This window comes from Cuculus canorus, chromosome 35 (assembly GCF_017976375.1).
Source record: "Cuculus canorus isolate bCucCan1 chromosome 35, bCucCan1.pri, whole genome shotgun sequence".
NCBI lineage: Eukaryota > Metazoa > Chordata > Aves > Cuculiformes > Cuculidae > Cuculus > Cuculus canorus.
In genome coordinates this window covers 708,711-726,858 of record NC_071435.1, presented here as the reverse complement: position 1 = coordinate 726,858, position 18,148 = coordinate 708,711, and the positions used below count along the sequence as shown (strand labels likewise).

At 56.0% G+C, this 18,148-nt stretch overlaps 1 protein-coding gene across 5 annotated transcripts; it reads left to right on the top strand.

Annotated features, from left to right (window-relative positions):
• The first annotated feature begins 196 nt into the window (after positions 1–196).
• Positions 197–17,434, top strand: HAUS5 (HAUS augmin like complex subunit 5). Of its 5 annotated transcripts, XM_054052622.1 has the most exons (18): positions 282–431; positions 2,194–2,256; positions 2,549–2,581; positions 2,925–2,949; positions 3,650–3,767; positions 4,805–4,943; positions 5,214–5,277; positions 6,033–6,106; positions 6,192–6,243; positions 6,674–6,759; positions 7,028–7,085; positions 7,371–7,516; positions 9,877–10,087; positions 12,237–12,317; positions 14,548–14,672; positions 15,384–15,441; positions 15,867–16,087; positions 17,230–17,434. In XM_054052622.1, the coding sequence occupies exons 1-18, from the start codon at positions 343–345 to the stop codon at positions 17,384–17,386; spliced, it is 1,800 nt and encodes a 599-aa protein (XP_053908597.1). In that variant the 5' UTR covers positions 282–342; the 3' UTR covers positions 17,387–17,434. The 5 variants fall into 5 exon arrangements, with proteins under 5 accessions (XP_053908596.1, XP_053908598.1, XP_053908602.1 ...); XM_054052621.1 differs by lacking the exon at positions 2,549–2,581 and having other exon boundaries at positions 197–431; positions 2,863–2,949; XM_054052623.1 differs by lacking the exon at positions 3,650–3,767 and having other exon boundaries at positions 197–431.
• The last annotated feature ends 714 nt before the right edge of the window (positions 17,435–18,148 follow it).

Here is an 18,148-nt window from a genome sequence, read left to right as displayed (position 1 = left end):
AGAGCCCGGACTGCAACTCCCATGATGCCCCGCGCCACAATACAGCATCATTATAAGGAGGACTCCAACTCCCATGATGCCCCGCGGCGCCATAGATAACGTAGAGACTGGACTACAACTCCCATAATGCCCTGCGGCACCGTAGAGACTCATTATATCAAGAACTACAACTCCCATAATGCCCCGCGTAGCCATAAAGGACCATTATAGCCTGGCCTATAACTCCCATAATGCCCCGCGTCGCCATAGAGTCCCATTCTAACAAGAACTACATTTCCCATGATGCCACGCACGTTCCCGTGAGACCCCGCGGCCGCTTTCCCGCGCTTTTCGCTCCCCGCCATGGCGGCGCCGGAGCCCCTCAGACTTTGGGCCCTCACCGAGATGGCGCTGCCGCCTTCGTCCCTTCCACCCGACCCCGCGCTCCGCAGGTTCGGAACCCTCCGGAGGACCCTCCCGGACCCCCCCACGGGGTTTGGGGCGCCTCGGGGCCACCGGGGCCTCGAGGAGGGGGGCGGAAATGGCGCCCCCCCCCCCCCCCAAACTGGGGCCTTTGGGGGGGAGTTCGGCTCCCAGAGGGAGTTTGAGAAGTTTTGGGGTCCCCCTAAGTGGGTTTTGGGGTCCTCTTGATGGATTTTGGGGTCCCCATAGAGGGGTTATGAGGTGCCAGAGGGGATTTGGGGAGTTTTGGGGTCCCTTTGATGAGTTTTGGGGTCCTCTAAGTGGATTTTGGGGTTCCCCTAAGTGGGTTTTGGGGTCCCAGAGGGGATTTGGTGGTCTCTTTGATGAGTTTTGGGGTCCTCTAAGTGGGTTTTGGGGTCCCCCAAGTGGGTTTTGGGGTCCCAGAGGGGACTTGGTGGTCTCTTTGATGAGTTTTGGGGTCCCCTAAGTGGGTTTTGGGGTCCACCAAGGGGGTTTTGGGGTCCTCTTGATGGATTTTGGGGTCCTCCAAGTGGGTTTTGGGGTCCCAGAGGGGATTTGGGAAGTTTTGGGGTCCCTTTGATGAGTTTTGGGGTGCCCTTAAGTGGGTTTTGGGGTCCTCTTGATGGATTTTGGGGTCCCCATAGGGGGGTTGTGAGGTGCCAGAGGGGATCTGGGGAGTTTTGGGGTCCCTTTGATGAGTTTTGGGGTCCCTCTAAATGGGTTTTGGGGTCCCAGAGGGGATCTGGGGAGTTTTGGGGTCCCTTTGATGAGTTTTGGGGTCCCTCTAAATGGGTTTTGGGGTCCCAGAGGGATTTTGAGGTCCCCTAAGTGGGTTTTGGGGTCCCAGAGGGATTTTAGGGTCCCCTAAGGGGCGTTTTGGGGTCCCAGAGGGGATTTGGGGCAGTTTTGAGGTCCCTTTGATGAGTTTTGGGGTCCCCTAAGTGGGTTATGGGGTCTTCTTGAGGCATTTTGGGGGTCCCATTAAGTGGGTTTGGGGTCCCAGAAGGGCTTTTGGAGGGGTCTTGGGGTCCCCTGGACAGATTTTGGGGTCCCCTGGGGTGGTTTTTGGGGTCCCAGAGGGGATTTGAGGGGTTTGAGGAGGGTTTTGGGGTCCCCTTGATGGATTTTGGGGTGCCCTGGGTATGGTTTTGGGGTTCCAGAGGGGATTTGGGGGTCCCCTGGGGTGGTTTAGGGAGATTTTGGGGTCCCCTTAGTTGGGTTTTAGAGACTCAGAGGAGGTTTGGAGGGGTTTTGGGGTCCCCTTGATGGATTTTGGGGTGCCCTGGGTATGGTTTTGGGGTTCCAGAGGGGATTTGGGGGTCCCCTGGGGTGGTTTAGGGAGATTTTGGGGTCCCCTTAGTTGGGTTTTAGAGACTCAGAGGAGGTTTGGAGGGGTTTTGGGGTCCCCTTGATGGATTTTGGGGTCCCCTGGGGAGGGTTTTGGGGTCCCAGAGGGGATTTGGGGGTCCCCTGGGGTGGCTTAGGGAGATTTTGGGGTCCCCTTAGTTGGGTTTTAGAGACTCAGAGGAGGTTTGGAGGGGTTTTGGGGTCCCCTTGATGGATTTTGGGGTCCCCTGGGTTGGTTTTGGGGTCCCAGAAGGGATTTGGGGTCCCCCGGGGTGGTTTAGGGAGATTTTGGGGTCCCCTTAGTTGGGTTTTAGAGACTCAGAGGTGGTTTGGAGGGGTTTTGGGGTCCCCCTGAGTTGCTTTGGGGCTGAATTTGGGGGGATTTTGGGGTCCCCCTCGGATGGATTTTGGGGTTCCCTCCAGGCTGCAGTTGGGGCCCTGCGCCCCCATCTGGGACTTCATCACCCGCTACGTCAGACACCCACAGTAAGAAGGGGGGACCCCAAAACTGGGGGGGGACACCCCAATATCCAAGTTGGGGGGCTCAGGGTTTGGGGGGGGCCCCAAGATTTGGGAGAGGGGCTGAGATGAACCCCAAGATTTGAGGGGGAAGCAAAGATGGGGGGGGGTCCCAAGATATGGGAGGTCTCAGGGGGGTCCCCAAGATTTGGGGGGGCTCAGAAGTGACCCCAATATTAAGGGGGGCCCCAAGATTTGGGGGGGGTCCCCCAAAAATGAGGGGGGGACCCCCAATATTGAGGGGGTTCCATCTTCGCAGGACAGTGAAGAAGATCCGAGGGAACCTCATTTGGTATCCATACACCCCCAAAAAAATTGGGGGGGCCCCCCCAAAAAATGGGGGGGGTCCTCAAGACTAGGAGGGTCTCCCCAAAAACCAGGGTGTCCCCAAAATGGAGGGGGGACCCCAGAACTGGGTGTGACACCCCCAGAACTGAGAGGGGACCCCAAAACTGGAAACCCCCCCCCGGCTCCTTTAGGCCCCCCCAAACCCCCTCAGAGCCCCCCAAAAACCCTTTACCCCCCCCCCAAGGACCCCCCCAAACCCTCAAATCCCTCCCCCCAACCCTTCAGCCCCCCCAAATTTTAGGGGGGGTCCCCCAAAATCTTGGTGGATTCCTTAACTTGAGGCGCAGGTATCAACGTTTGGAGGAGAGAGAGGTGAAAAGGGGGGGGGGGGGGGCACAGGGTTTTGGGGGGGTCCTGAGAGGGGTTTGGGGGGGTCTTGGCTTTTTGGGGGGCTCTGAGGGGTTTTGGGGGGTCCTGAGGGGTTTTAGGGGGGGGGATCCTGGATTTTGGGGGGTCCTGAGAGGGGTTTGGGGGAGCGGTCTTGGCTTTTGGGGGGGCTCTGAGGGGTTTGGGGGGTCCTGAGGGGTTTTAGGGGGGGGATGTTGGCTTTTGGGGGGCCTGAGAGGGGGTTTTGGGGGGGGGTCTTGGCTTTTGGGGGGCCTGAGAGGGGGTTTTGGGGGGGGGTCTGGCTTTTGGGGGGTCCTGAGAGGGGGTTTTGGGGGGGGTCTTGGCTTTTGGGGGGTCCTGAGGGGTTTGGGGGGGGGTCTTGGCTTTTGGGGGGGGCTCTGAGGGGTTTGGGGGGTCCTGAGGGGTTTTGGGGGGGGGGCTTGGCTTTTGCGGGGGCTCTGAGGGGTTTGGGGGGGTCTTGGCTTTTTGGGGGGGCCCTGAGGGTTTGGGGGGGGCAGTTTTGGGGGGTCCTGAGGTGTTTTAGGGGGGGGATCTTAGCTTTTGGGGGGGGCTCTGAGGGGCTCAAAGGGTGTGGGGAGACTTGGGGGGTGGGGGCTTGGCTTTTTTTGGGGTGGGGGTCCCCCTCTCTTGAATTTTGTGGGGGGGCCCCCCCCAATTTTGACAGGGTTTGGGGTCCCCCCCGCCGAGGGCGAAGCTGCGGGAGGCACTGGAGCAGCTCCGGGGGGAACTGGGAGCACTGGGAGAGCAACTGGGGGGGGCGCAGGAGGCGGCCATGGAGCTCGGTGAGGGGGGGTCGCGATTTGGGGGGGTCCCATGGGGGGGGGGGTCAGTTTGGGGGGTTCTTGGGTTCTCTATGGGGGGATTTGGGGGGGTCCTAGGGGGGGGGGGGGGCAATGGGGGGGGTTCTTGGGTCCTCTATGGGGGGATTTGGGGGGGTCCTATGGGTGGGGGGGCAATGGGGGGGTTCTTGGGTCCTTTATGGGGGGTCCTATGGGTGGGTGGGGGGCAATGGGGGGTTCTTGGGTTCTCTATGGGGGGTTTTGGGGGGGTCCTATGGGTGGGGGGGGGGCAGTGGGGGGGTTCTTGGGTCCTTTATGGGAGGTTTTGGGGGGGTCCAATGGGGGGGGGGCAGTGGGGGGGGTCCTGGGTTCTCTATGGGGGGTTTTGGGGGGGTCCTATGGGTGTGGGGGGCAGTGGGGGGGGTCTTGGGGTCTCTATGGGGGGGATTTGGGGGGGTCCTATGGGTGGGGGGGGCAATGGGGGGGTTCTTGGGTTTTCTATGGGGGGTTTTGGGGGGGTCCTATGGGTGGGTGGGGGGCAATGGGGGGGGGTTCTTGGGTCCTTAATGGGGGGTTTGGGGGGGTCCTATGGGTGGGGGGGGCAATGGGGGGGTTCTTGGGTCCTTTATGGGGGGGTTTTGGGGGGGTCCTATGGATGGGGGGGGCAATGGGGGGGTTCTTGGGTCCTCTATGTGGGGTTTTGGGGGGGTCCTATGGGTGGGTGGGGGGCAATGGGGGGGTTCTTGGGTTCTCTTTGGGGGGGTCCTATGGGTGGGGGGGGCAATGGGGGGGTTCTTGGGTCCTTTATGGGGGGTTTTCGGGGGGTCCTATGGGTGGGGGGGGCAGTGGGGGGGTTCTTGGGTCCTTTATGGGGGGGTTTCGGGGGGTCCTATGGGTGGGGGGGTCCTGGGTCCCCTATGGGGGGATCCTGGGTCCCCTCTGGGGGGGTAATTGGGGGGTCCCATGGGTGGGGTCCCCTATGGGGAGTTTGGGGGTGTCAATGGGGGGGTCCCTCACCCCTTTTTCCCCCCCCCCCCCAGAGGAGGCGCTGGGGGCGGGGCTGTCCCATCAGGGGTCTCTGCGGCGTCGGGCAATGGAGCTGCGGCACTTGGGGGAGGCGGCAGTGTGCCAGGGGCGGGGCTTATGCCAGGGGCGGGGCCTGCTGCACCTTCCCAAGCGGTGAGTAACCATATATGGTGTATGGAGGGGCGGGATCTGACTATATATGGCGGTTTGCTGGGCGGGGCTTCCTGCAGCCCCTCTGCAGCGGTCATGGCTTGACCGTGTATTGGAATGAGTGGGTGTGGCCTGACCATATATGGGGTGTTGGTGGGTGGGGCTTCCTGCAGCCCCTCTGCAGTGCTAGTAGGGGGTGGGGCTTGACCATATTGGGGTTGTGTGGGCGGGGCCTGACCATATATGGTGGTGGGTTGTGTTCTATTCCCATAGGCCGGTGCAGGCATGGCAGGAGTTGGCAGCCATGGCGGCCGTGGGGCTGGAGCCGGCGGTGCTGGTAGAGGAGGGGCTTAAGGGGCGGTGGGAGGGGCTTAAAGGGCTGTGGGAGGGGCTTAGGGGAGTGTGGGAGGGGCCTAATGGAGAAAGGGAGGGGCTATGGGGTGTGGCGGGGCTTATGGAATGTGGGAGGGGCTTTAGGAGGTATGGGAGAGGCCTAATGGACAAGGGGAGGGGCTTAAGGGGTTGTGGGAGAGGCTTATGGGAGTGTGGGAGGGGCCTAATGGAGAAGGGGAGGGGCTATGAGGTGTGGCGGGGCTTATGGAATGTGGGAGGGGCTTTAGAAGGTATGGGAGGGGTTTTAGGAGGTATGGGAGGGGCTTAAGGGGCTGTGGGAGGGGCTTAAGGGGCTGTGGGAGGGTCTAATGGGGAAGAGGAGGGGCTTAAGGGGGTTTGGCAAAGCTTATGGGCTTGTGGGAGGGGCTTAAGGGTGTGTGGGCAGGGCTTAAGGGCAGTGGGAGGGTCTAATGGAGAAGGGGAGGGGCTTAATGGTGCATGGGTGTGGCTTAAGGGGTGTAGGAGGGGCTTAAAGGGTGTGGGAGGGTCTAATGGAGAAGGGGAGGGGCTTAATGGTGCATGGGCAGGGCTTAAGGGTGCATGGGTGGGGCTTAAGGGGTGTAGGAGGGCCTTAAAGGGTGTGGGAGGGTCTAATGAAGAAGTGGAGGGGCTTAAGGGGGGTTGAGCAAAGCTTAAGGGGCTGTGGGAGGGGCTTAAGGGGTGTGGGCGGGGCTTAAGGGGAATGCGCTAATGCCGCAGGCGTCGGTGCGAGCCGCGTGCCGGATCCGTGCCGAGGCGCTGGAGGAGCTGCTGGAGCCGCGCCCGCCGGAGCAGTAAGTTAATTGTTCATTAAATTACCCGCCCCCCCCAATTAATTAATCTCTTTTAATTGATATTAGCCCCTCGATCGATCCTTAGGCTGGAAAAGCTGATGGAGGCAGCGAACGAGCGGTGGCTGCGGGCGGCTGAGGTGGGGGGGACCCCAAAACTCTGCCCCCCAGTCCCTCCCAGTATCCCCCAGTCCCTCCCAGTCCCCTCCCACTCCACCTCATTCTCCCCCAGTCCCTCCCAGTCCCATCCAACCCCCACCCAGTGACTCCCAGTCCCCTCCCAGTGTTTCCCATTCCCATCCCAGTGCCCTCCCAGTCCCTTCCCACCCCACCCCGTGCCCCCAAACCCCCTCAAGTCCCCCCCAAACCCCCTCGATCCCCTCCAAACCCCCTGAGTCCCCCCCAAACCCCTGATTCCACCCAAAATCAGGGTCCCCCCCAAACCCCCTCTGCTCCCCCCCAAACGCCCTCTGCCCCCCCAAACCCTGGGTCCCCCTATTCCCCCCAAACCCCTCTGTCCCCCTCAAACTCATAGGACCCCCAAAACGCCCCTTTTTGACCCCCAAACAGGGGGTGCTGAGCACCCACCCCCCCTCTGCTGTGCTATGGGCGCTCGAGCACTTGGCGACCGAGAGCACCCGCCTGCTCCCCAGGAGGTGAGGAAGGGGGCGTGGCTTGGGGAGAAGGAGGCGTGGCCTGCGGAGAGGGGGCGTGGCCACAGCCCCATAGGGAGCCATGTAGGGGCGGGCAGGGGGTGTGGCCAAAAAGGCCCCCATAGGGAGCCATAGGGGAAGCGGGGAGGTGTGGCTTTGCCTTTGGGGCGGAACCAAGTTAGTGGGCGGGGCTAAGAGGCCACGTGTCTGCTGAGGGGGCGTGGCTTAGCCTTGGGGGCGTGGCCAAGCTTCCCCATTAACCCCTTTGCAGCCAAGCCGAGGCCGACCTTGAACCCGAGGCTGTTCCCAGTGTGAGGCGTCTGATCCAGGTTGAGGGGGACAGATTTTTGGGGGGCAGAGGAGGGGCTTAGGGGGGGTTCTGGGGGTAATTTGCGGAGGGCAGAAGGTATTTTGAGGGGTGCAGAGGGAATTTGGGGGGGCTGGGGGTAATCTTGGGGGGTGTTAGGGGGTAAGCAACCCCGCTTTGCCGTCATTCCGCTCCAGAGTGAACGGAGCGAGGAGAGATTTTGGGGTTCAAAGGGGGATTTGGGGGGGTTGGAGGCAGTTTTGGGGTTCTCCACGGACTCAGGGGGTCCCGTTTGTGCCCCCTCCAGGAATGCTGGAGCGCAGTGGGGGGGTTGTGGGGCCAATTGCCCCCCCTGCTCGCCCGCCTGCGCCCAATGCGCTCCCGGCTCCTGTGGCTCCACGAGCTGCTGGCCCAGCGCCTCGCGGGGGACCCCGAAACCCTGCAGGCAGCCAGGTACCCCCAAATCCCAACCCCCTGCACCCCGAAATCCACCCTGGCAACCCCAAATAACCCCAAATCTACCCCAAAATCCATGCCAGCACCCCCAAATATCCCCAAATCTACCCCAAATAACCCCAAATCCACCCCAAAATCCACCTCGTCACCCCCAAATCCACCCCAAAATTCACCCCGGCACCCCCAAATATCCCCAAACCAACCCCAAAACCTACCCCAAACCCCCAAATATCCCCAAATCCACCCCAAAATTCACCCCAAACCCCCAAATAACCCCAAATCCACCCCAAAATCCACCCCAAGCCCCCAAATAACCTCAAATCCACCCCAAAATCCACCTCCTCATCCCCAAATAACCCCAAATCCACCCCAAAACCTACCCCAAACCAACAAATAACCCCAAATCCACCCAAAATCCACCTCAGTACCCCCAAATATCCCCAAATCCACCCCAAAATTCACCCCAAACCCCCAAATATCCCCAATTCCACCCCAAAATCCACCCTAAACCCCCAAATAACCCCAAATCCACCCCAAAATCCACCCCAAGCCCCAAATAACCCCAAATCCACCCCAAAATCCACCCCAAACCCCCAAATATCCCCAAATCCACCCCAAAATCCACCCTAAACCCCCAAATATCCCCAAATCAACCCCAAAATCCACCCTAAACCCCCAAATAACCCCAAATCTACCCCAAAATTCACCCTAAACCCCCAAATAACCGCAAATCCACCCCAAAATCCACCCCAAACCCCCAAATAACCCCAAATTCACCCCAAAATCCACCCCAAGCCCCCAAATAACCCCAAATCCACCCCAAAATCCACCCCAAACCCCAAATAACCCCAAATCCACCCCAAAATCTACCCCCGAACCCCCCAATAAACCTCCAGAACTACCCCAGAGCCCTCAAATTGGCCAAAATCCACCCCAAAACGGCCAATTTTAACCCAAAACACCCCGAAATCTCCAAAATCCACCTCAAAAAGCCCTAAAAATCCCCAAAGTTTACAGCGAAATCTCCGAATAAAACCCAAAATCCGCTCTAAAAGCCCCAAAATCTCCAAATCCACCCCCAAATCCTCAAAATCCACCCTCAACCCCCCCAAATCCTCAAAATCCACACAAAATCTCCCAAAATCCACCCTAAAACCTCCAAAATTTCTAAATTCACCCCAAAATCTACGCCGTAACTCCCAAAACCCAAATCCGAAATCTCCCGGATCCACCCTCAAATCTCCCAAATCCATCCCCGAAACCCTCAAAATCCACCGCGAACCCTCTCAGGTTTCCAAATTCCACTCTAAAATCGCCCTAAAACTTCCAAAATCCACCCAAAATCTCTAAAATTTCACTCCAGAATCACCCAAACCCCTCAAATTCTACCTTCAAACTCCCCAAATCTCCAAAATCCACCCCAAAATCTCTAAAATTTCACTCCAGAGTCACCCAAACCCCTCAAATTCTACCTTCAAACTCCCCAAATCTCCAAAATCCACCCCAAAATCTCAAAAATCGCCTCCAAATCCACCCTAATCCCCCGAAAATTTTGAAATTTCACTCCAAAATCACCCCAAAACCTCCAAACTCCCCAAATCTCTAAAATCCACCCAAAATCTCTAAAATCTCTAAAATTTCACTCCAGAATCACCCAAACCCCTCAAATTCTACCTTCAAACTCCCCAAATCTCCAAAATCCACCCAAAATCTCTAAAATCTCTAAAATTTCACTCCAGAATCACCCAAACCCCTCAAATTCTACCTTCAAACTCCCCAAATCTCCAAAATCCACCCAAAATCTCTAAAATTTCACTCCAGAATCACCCAAACCCCTCAAATTCTACCTTCAAACTCCCCAAATCTCCAAAATCCACCCAAAATCTCTAAAATTTCACTCCAGAATCACCCAAACCCCTCAAATTCTACCTTCAAACTCCCCAAATCTCCAAAATCCACCCAAAATCTGAAAAATCGCCTCCAAATCCACCATAATCCCCTGAAAATTTTGAAATTTCACTCCAAAATCACCCCGAAACCTCCAAACTCCCCAAATCTCTAAAATCCACCCCAAAATCACCTCCAAATCCACCCCCTAAAATTTTGAAATCATCCCAAAAATCACTCCAAAACCTCAAAATCAACCTCGACGCCCCAAATCTCTAAATTTACCCTAAAATCTCTAAATTTACCCCAAAATCTCTAAATTTCCCCCAAAATTTTGAAAATTTGTCACAAAATCTCCATAATTGCTCCAAATTTTTCAAAATTCGCCCCCAAATTCTCTAAATTTCTTCCCCGAAGCCCCAAAATCTCCCAAAGTCACCCCGAAATTTTTTGTTACCCCCCCAAAAAAGGCTGCGGTTGGAGTTGGCGGCGCTGCGGGGGACACGAAAGGCCCTGACACGAGAGCTGCCCGACCCAAAACTGAGAGAATTCACCCCAAAATTGAGAAGGACACCAAATCCGAAGGAATTCACCCCAAAACTTGGAGGAACCCCAAAATTCAGAGGATTTGCCCCAAATCTGGAGCGCAGAGAGCGGCTTTGGCGAGCGAGGATGCGCCTGGTGAGGGCGAAACGGGGCGAAATGGGGCAAATTTGGGGGTTTTCAGGATCCGAGGGTGGATTTTGGGGGGATTTGGGGTGGGATTGAGGATTTTGGGGTGATTTGAGTGGTTTTGGGGGGGATTTGGGGGGTTTGGGGGGGATTTAGGGGGGTTTGGGGTCAATTTGGGGGATTTTTGGATTGATTTGGGGGATTTTTGGATCGATTTGGGGGATTTTGGGGTCAATTTGGGGGATTTTTGGGTCAATTTGGGGGATTTTGGGGTCAATTTGGGGGATTTTGGGGTCAATTTGGGGGATTTTTGGATCGATTTGGGGGATTTTGGGGTCAATTTGGAGCATTTTGGGGTCAATTTGGGGGATTTTTGGATCTATTTGGTGGACTTTGGGGTCAATTTGGGGGATTTTTGGATCTATTTGGGGGATTTTGGATCGATTTGGGGGATTTTGGGGTCAATTTGGGGGATTTTGGGGTCAATTTGGGGGATTTTGTGATCTATTTGGAGGATTTTGGGGTCAATTTGGGGGATTTTTGGATCGATTTGGGGGATTTTGGGGTCAATTTGGGGGATTTTGGGGTCAATTTGGGGGATTTTTTGATCTATTTGGGGGATTTTGGGGTCAATTTGGGAGATTTTGGGGTCAATTTGGGGGATTTTTGGATCAATTTGGGGGATTTTTGGATCTATTTGAGGGATTTTGGGGTCAATTTGGGGGATTTTTGGATCTATTTGGGGGTCAATTTGGGGTCAATTTGGGGGACTTTGGGGTCAATTTGGAGGATTTTGGAGTCAATTTGGGGGATTTGGGGTCAATTTGGGGGATTTTGGGGTCAATTTGGGGGATTTTTGGATCGATTTGGTGGATTTTGGGGTCAATTTGGGGGATTTTTGGATCGATTTGGTGGATTTTGGGGTCAATTTGGGGGATTTTTGGATCTATTTGGGGGATTTTGGGGTCAATTTGGGGGATTTTTGGATCGATTTGGGGGATTTGGGGGTCAATTTGGGGGATTTTTGGATCTATTTGGGGGATTTTGGGGTCAATTTGGGGGATTTTGGGGTCAATTTGGGGGATTTTGTGATCTATTTGGAGGATTTTGGGGTCAATTTGGGGGATTTTTGGATCGATTTGAGGGATTTTGGGGTCAATTTGGGGGATTTTGGGGTCAATTTGGGGGATTTTTGGATCGATTTGGGGGATTTTGGGGTCAATTTGGGGTTTTTTGGATCTATTTGGGGAATTTTGGGTCAATTTGGGGGATTTTGGGGTCAATTTGGGGGATTTTGGGGTCAATTTGGGGGATTTTTGGATCGATTTGGGGGATTTTGGGGTCAATTTGGGGGATTTTGGGGTCAATTTGGGGTATTTTTGGATCGATTTGGGGGATTTTGGGGTCAATTTGGGGGATTTTTGGATCTATTTGAGGGATTTTGGGGTCAATTTGGGGGATTTTTGGGTCAATTTGGGGGATTTTTGGATCTATTTGGAGGATTTTGGGGTCAATTTGGGGGATTTTGGGATCTATTTGGGGGATTTTGGGGTCAATTTGGGGGATTTTTGGATCTATTTGGGGGATTTTGGGGTCAATTCGGGGGATTTTGGGGTCAATTTGGGGGATTTTGGGTCAATTTGGGGGATTTTGGGGAGATTTCAAAGATTTTTGGGGTGGATTTGCAGTGGTTTGGGGTCAATTTGGGGGATTTTGGGTAATTTGGGATCAATTTGAGGGATTTTGAATCTTTTGGGGAAATTCTAAAGATTTTTTGGGGTATTTTGTGTGGATTTTGAATGATTTTGGGGTCAATTTGGGGGATTTTGGCTGTTTTGGGGTGATCTTAAAGCCATTTTCCGTGGATTTGGGTCAATTTGGGGTACATTTGGGTGTTTTTAGGTGTTTTGGGGTGAATTCGTGTGATTTTGGGGTCAAATGGGTGAATTTGGGGGTGTTTTGGGGCAAATTCCGGTGGTTTTGGGGTGGATTGAAGTGATCATGAATTCAAGGGGGCAAAATTGGGTCTTTGGGGTGAATTTTGGGGCGAAAAAGGGCCATTTTGGGTGGGATTTGTTGGGTTTTTTGGCGCAGGTGGATTTTGGGGTGAATTCCGGTGATTTTGGGGTCCTTAATCCCTATTTTTTCCCCCCTCCAGCGCCGCCGGCAGCGCCGTCTCCGCGCTTTGGGAGAGGCTACGCGGGAGCTCAAAGCGTCGCTGCGGCCGCTCGCAGCCCAGGTGGGACCCCAAAATCCCCCTTTTTCACCCCAAAACTGCCATGACCCAAAATCCCCGGAATTCACCCCAAAAAGAGGGGGTCCTAAAATATGGGAGAGACCCCCAAATCCACTCTTTTCACCCCAAAATCATCTTTTTTTCACCCCTAACCTGTAATGACCCAAAATCCCCTTTTTTCCCCCCAAAAGAGGAGTCCCAGAAATGGAAGAGGGACCCCAAAATCCCCCTTTTTCACCCCAAAAAGGAGGGATCAAAAAAATGAGAGGGACCCCAAAATGCCCTTTTTTCGCCCCAAACCCAAAATGACCCAAAATCCCCTTTTTTCACCCCAAAAAGGGGTTCCAAGAAATGGAAGAGGGACCCCAAAATCCCCTTTTTTCACCCCAAAAAACGGAGTCCCAAAAATGGAAGAGGGACCTCAAAATCCCCTTTTTTCCCCCCAAACCCAAAATGACCCCAAAATCCCCTTTTTTCCCCCCAAACCCGGAATGACCCAAAATCCCCTTTTTTCCCCAAAATCCCCTTTTTTCCCCCAAACCCCAAATGACCCCAAAATCCCCTTTTTTTCCCCCAAACCCAAAATGACCCAAAATCCCCTTTTTTCCCCCCAAACCCCAAATGACCCCAAAATCCCCTTTTTTCCCCCAAACCCAAAATGACCCCAAAATCCCCTTTTTTCCCCCCAAACCCCAAATGACCCAAAATCCCCTTTTTTTCCCCAAACCCAAAATGACCCCAAAATCCCCTTTTTTCCCCCAAACCCAAAATGACCCCAAAATCCCCTTTTTTCCCCCAAACCCAAAATGACCCAAAATCCCCTTTTTTCCCCCCAAATCCCCTTTTTTTCCCCCAAACCCAAAATGACCCCAAAATCCCCTTTTTTCCCCCCAAATCCCCTTTTTTTCCCCCAAACCCAAAATGACCCCAAAATCCCCTTTTTTCCCCCCAAACCCAAAATGACCCCAAAATCCCCTTTTTTTCCCCCAAACCCAAAATGACCCCAAAATCCCCTTTTTTTCCCCCAAACCCCAAATGACCCCAAAATCCCCTTTTTTCCCCCAAACCCAAAATGACCCAAAATCCCCTTTTTTCCCCCAAACCCAAAATGACCCCAAAATCCCCTTTTTTCCCCCAAACCCAAAATGACCCCAAAATCCCCTTTTTTCCCCCAAACCCAAAATGACCCCAAAATCCCCTTTTTTCCCCCAAACCCAAAATGACCCCAAAATCCCCTTTTTTTTCCCCCAAACCCAAAATGACCCCAAAATCCCCTTTTTTTCCCCCAAACCCAAAATGACCCCAAAATCCCCTTTTTTCCCCAAAATCCCCTTTTTTCCCCCAAACCCCAAATGACCCCAAAATCCCCTTTTTTCCCCCAAACCCAAAATGACCCCAAAATCCCTTTTTTTCCCCAAACCCAAAATGACCCCAAAATCCCCTTTTTTCCCCCCAATCCCAAAATGACCCCAAAATCCCCTTTTTTTCCCCCAAACCCAAAATGACCCCAAAATCCCCTTTTTTTCCCCCAAACCCAAAATGACCCCAAAATCCCCTTTTTTCACCCCAAATCCCTTTTTTTCCCCCAAACCCAAAATGACCCCAAAATCCCCTTTTTTCCCCCCAAACCCAAAATGACCCCAAAATCCCCTTTTTTCCCCCAAACCCAAAATGACCCAAAATCCCCTTTTTTTTCCCCCAAACCCAAAATGACCCAAAATCCCCTTTTTTTCCCCCAAACCCGAAATGACCCAAAATCCCCTTTTTTTCCCCCAAACCCAAAATGACCCAAAATCCCCTTTTTTCCCCCAAACCCAAAATGACCCAAAATCCCCTTTTTTCCCCCCAAACCCAAAATGACCCCAAAATCCCCTTTTTTCCCCCAAACCCAAAATGACCCCAAAATCCCCTTTTTTTCCCCCAAACCCCAAATGACCCCAAAATCCCCTTTTTTCACCCCAAACCCAAAATGACCCAAAATCCCCTTTTTTCCCCCCAAACCCAAATTGACCCCAAAATCCCCTTTTTTCCCCCAAACCCAAAATGACCCAAAATTCCCTTTTTTTCCCCCAAACCCAAAATGACCCCAAAATCCCCTTTTTTTCCCCCAAACCCAAAATGACCCAAAATCCCCTTTTTTTCCCCCAAACCCAAAATGACCCCAAAATCCCCTTTTTTCCCCCCAATTCCGGAATGCCCCAAAATCCCCTTTTTTTCCCCCGGAATTCCGTAGGTTCGCCGCTCGGGAATCGCTGAGGTGGGGGAGGCGGCGGCGGCGCTGGCGAAGGAGGGGCAGCGCTTACTGGGAGAACTGGGAGAACTGGGAGCACTGGGAATACTGGGAACAGCACCGCAGCGGTATGACACAGCCTTCCCAGTTCCCTCCCAGTTCCTCCCAGTGCCTCCCAGTCCATTCCCAGTCCCTCCCAGTCCCTTCCCAGATCCCTCCCAATGACTCCCAGTTCTCTCCCAGTCCCTCCCAGTGCTCCCAGTCCCCTCCCAAACCCTCCCAGTGCCCTCTCAGTGACTCCCAGTCCCTTCCCAGTCTCTCCCAGTCCCTTCCCAGTCCCTCCCAGTGCCCTCTCAGTCCCTCCCAGTGCCTCCCAGTTCTCTCCCAGTCCCTCCCAGTGCTCCCAGTCCCCTCTCAAGCCCTCCCAGTGCCCTCTCAGTGACTCCCAGTCTCTCCCAGTCCCTTCCCAGTCCCTCCCAGTGACTCCCAGATCCCTCCCAATGACTCCCAGTCCCTTCCAGTGCCATCTCAGTCCCTCCCAGTGCCTCCCAGTCCCCTCCCAGTCCATCCCATTCCCCTCCCAGTGCTCCCAGTCCTTCCGAGTGACTCCCAGTCCCCTCCCAGTCCCTCCCAGTGCCTCCCAGTCCCATCCCAGTGCCTCCCAGTCCCTTCCTGATGCCTTCCATTCCCCTCCCAGTCCATCCCATTCCCCTCCCAGTGCTCCCAGTCCTTCCGAGTGACTCCCAGACCCCTCCCAGTCCCCTCCCAGTGCCCCCCAGTCTCGGTTGGGGGGAGGGGGGGTCCTCCCACACTGACACACCCCCCCCCCCCCCCACCAGCCCCGGCCCCTCCCCCCTCCTGCCCACCTTGCGCAACCTGGGACTGCGACCCTGCCAGGTAACTGGGAGCACTGGGAGGCACTGGGAATAGACTGGAAGGGACTGGGAGAGGATTTGGGGGCACTGGGATGGGCTAAGGGGGGGACTGGGAGCACTGGGAGAGACTAGAGGGGAACTGGGAGGGGATTTGAGGGGACTGGGAGCACTGGGAGGGGACTGGGAGGGAATGGAGGGCGTTAGGGGGGGACTGGGAGTTACTGGGGGCGGAATGGGAGGGACTGGGAACACTGGGAGGGGATTTGGGGAGCACTGGGGAGGGACTGGGATGGGCTGGGAGGCACTGGGTTGGACTGGGAGGTACTGGAGGGCACTGGCAGGGACTGGGAGCACTGATGGGGTACCCAGATGGACTGGGAGGCACTGGGATGGACTGGGGGGCACTGGGATGGACTGGGAGGCACTGGGAGCTGCTGTTCCCCGCAGGATCCACGTGGGGCGCTGTCTCGCGCGGTGGCGCTGCGGCGGGAAGTGCGTGGAGGGGCGGGGCCTCCCAAAGGGGCGTGGTCACCACCGCCGCCTCCAATCGACGAGCCCGTGGGCGTGGCCAGAGACCACGTGATCCTGCCACGCCTCCGCCTCGTGGCCGCCCACTGCCGGGAGCGCCTGCAGGATTGGCCCCGCCTCCAGGGCCTCGTCAGCCAATGGTGAGTGAGTGGCGAGCACCGGGCCACGCCCCCTCCCGGCTCAGGCCACGCCCCCTCGGGGGGCTATAGGCATCCCACCAGTGACTCCCAGTTTGTCCCAGTCCACCCCAGTCTCTCTCTGTCTCATCCCAGTGACTCCCAGTTCGTCCCAGTCCCTCCCTGTCCATTCCCAGTGACTCCCAGTTCGTCCCAGTCCCTCCCTGTCCATTCCCAGTGACTCCCAGTGCCATTCCAGTCCATTCCCAGTCCACCCCAGTCTCTCCCTGTTTGGTCCCAGTGACTCCCAGTTTGTCCCAGTCCACCCCAGTCCTTCCCTGTCCATTCCCAGTGACTCCCAGTCTGTCCCAGTCCACCCCAGTCCCTCCCTGTTTGGTCCCAGTGACTCCCAGTCCCATTCCAGTCCATTCCCAGTGACTCCCAGTCTGTCCCAGTCCACCCCAGTCCTTCCCTGTCCATTCCCAGTGACTCCCAGTTTGTCCCAGTCCACCCCAGTCTCTCCCTGTCTATTCCCAGTCCCTCCCAATCCATTCCCAGTCCCTCCCAGTCCATTCCCAGTGACTCCCAGTCTGTCCCAGTCCACCCCAGTCCCTCCCTGTCCATTCCCAGTATTCCCAGTCCCATTCCAGTCTGGTCCCAGTCCCTCCCAGTCCATTCCCAGTGACTCCCAGTCCGTCCCAGTCTCTCCCTATCTAGTCCCAATCCATTCCCAGTCCCTCCCAATCCATTCCCAGTCCCTCCCAGTCCATTCCCAGTGACTCCCAGTCTGTCCCAGTCCACCCCAGTCCCTCCCTGTCCATTCCCAGTATTCCCAGTCCCATTCCAGTCTGGTCCCAGTGACTCCCCGTCCATTCCCAGTGACTCCCAGTCTGTCCCAGTCCACCCCAGTCTCTTCCTGTCTAGTCCCAGTGATTCCCAGTCCCTCCCAATCCATTCCCAGTCCCTCCCAGTCCATTCCCAGTTACTCCCAGTCCGCCCCAGTCCACCCCAGTCTCTTCCTATCTAGTCCCAGTGATTCCCAGTCCCTTCCAGTCCATCCTAGTCTCTCCCTGTTTAGTCCCAATCCATTCCCAGTCCCTCCCAGTCCAATCCCAGTGACTCCCAGTCCTCCCAGTCCCCTCCCAGTGATCCCAGTTCCCCCCTAGGTGGGAGCAGCCGGCTCAGTGGGCTCTGGCCCCGCCCCCCAGCCGCCCCTCGCTCTCCCATTGGCTGCAGCGCTGGAGCCGCGCTGCGCGTGCGCTGGCCCCGCCCCCGCGATGGGAGGGGCAGGAGGAGGAAGAAAAGGGGCGTGGCAAGCGCTAGCCACGCCCCCTCCATATCTGATTGATGCTGAGTAATAAAAGGCAATGTGTGTGAAGGGGCGTGGCTTAAGGAGGGGCGTGGTTATGGAGGGGGCGTGGCCATGGAGGGGCCACTCCCTCCTAACCAGACAGTAGAGCCTTCCCAGTGGCGCCCAGTGCCTTCCCAGTCCAGCCCAGTGCCTTCCCAGTGACTCCCAGTTCAGCCCCAGTACCACCCAGTCCAAGTCAGATCCTTCCCAGTGGCACCCAGTGCGTTCCCAGTAACCTCCCAGTACAGCCCAGTTATCTCCCAGTCCAGCCCAGTGGCTTCCCAGTGACTCCCAGTACAGCCCAGTGACCTCCCAGTTCAGCCCCAGTACCACCCAGTCCAAGTCAGATCCTTCCCAGTGGCGCCCAGTGACCTCCCAGTCCTTCCCAGTACAGCCCAGTGACTCCCAGTTCAGCCCCAGTATCACCCAGTCCAAGTCAGATCCTTTTCAGTGGCGCCCAGTGCGTTCCCAGTAACTCCCAGTCCAGCCCAGTGCCTTCCCAGTGACTCCCAGTTCAGCCCCAGTACCACCCAGTCCAAGTCAGATCCTTCCCAGTGGCACCCAGTGTGTTCCCAGTAATTCCCAGTCCAGCCCAGTTATCTCCCAGTTCAGCCCAGTGGCTTCCCAGTGACTCCCAGTACAGCCCAGTGACCTCCCAGTTCAGCCCCAGTATCACCCAGTCCAAGTCAGATCCTTCCCAGTGGCGCCCAGGGCGTTCCCAGTTCAGCCCAGTG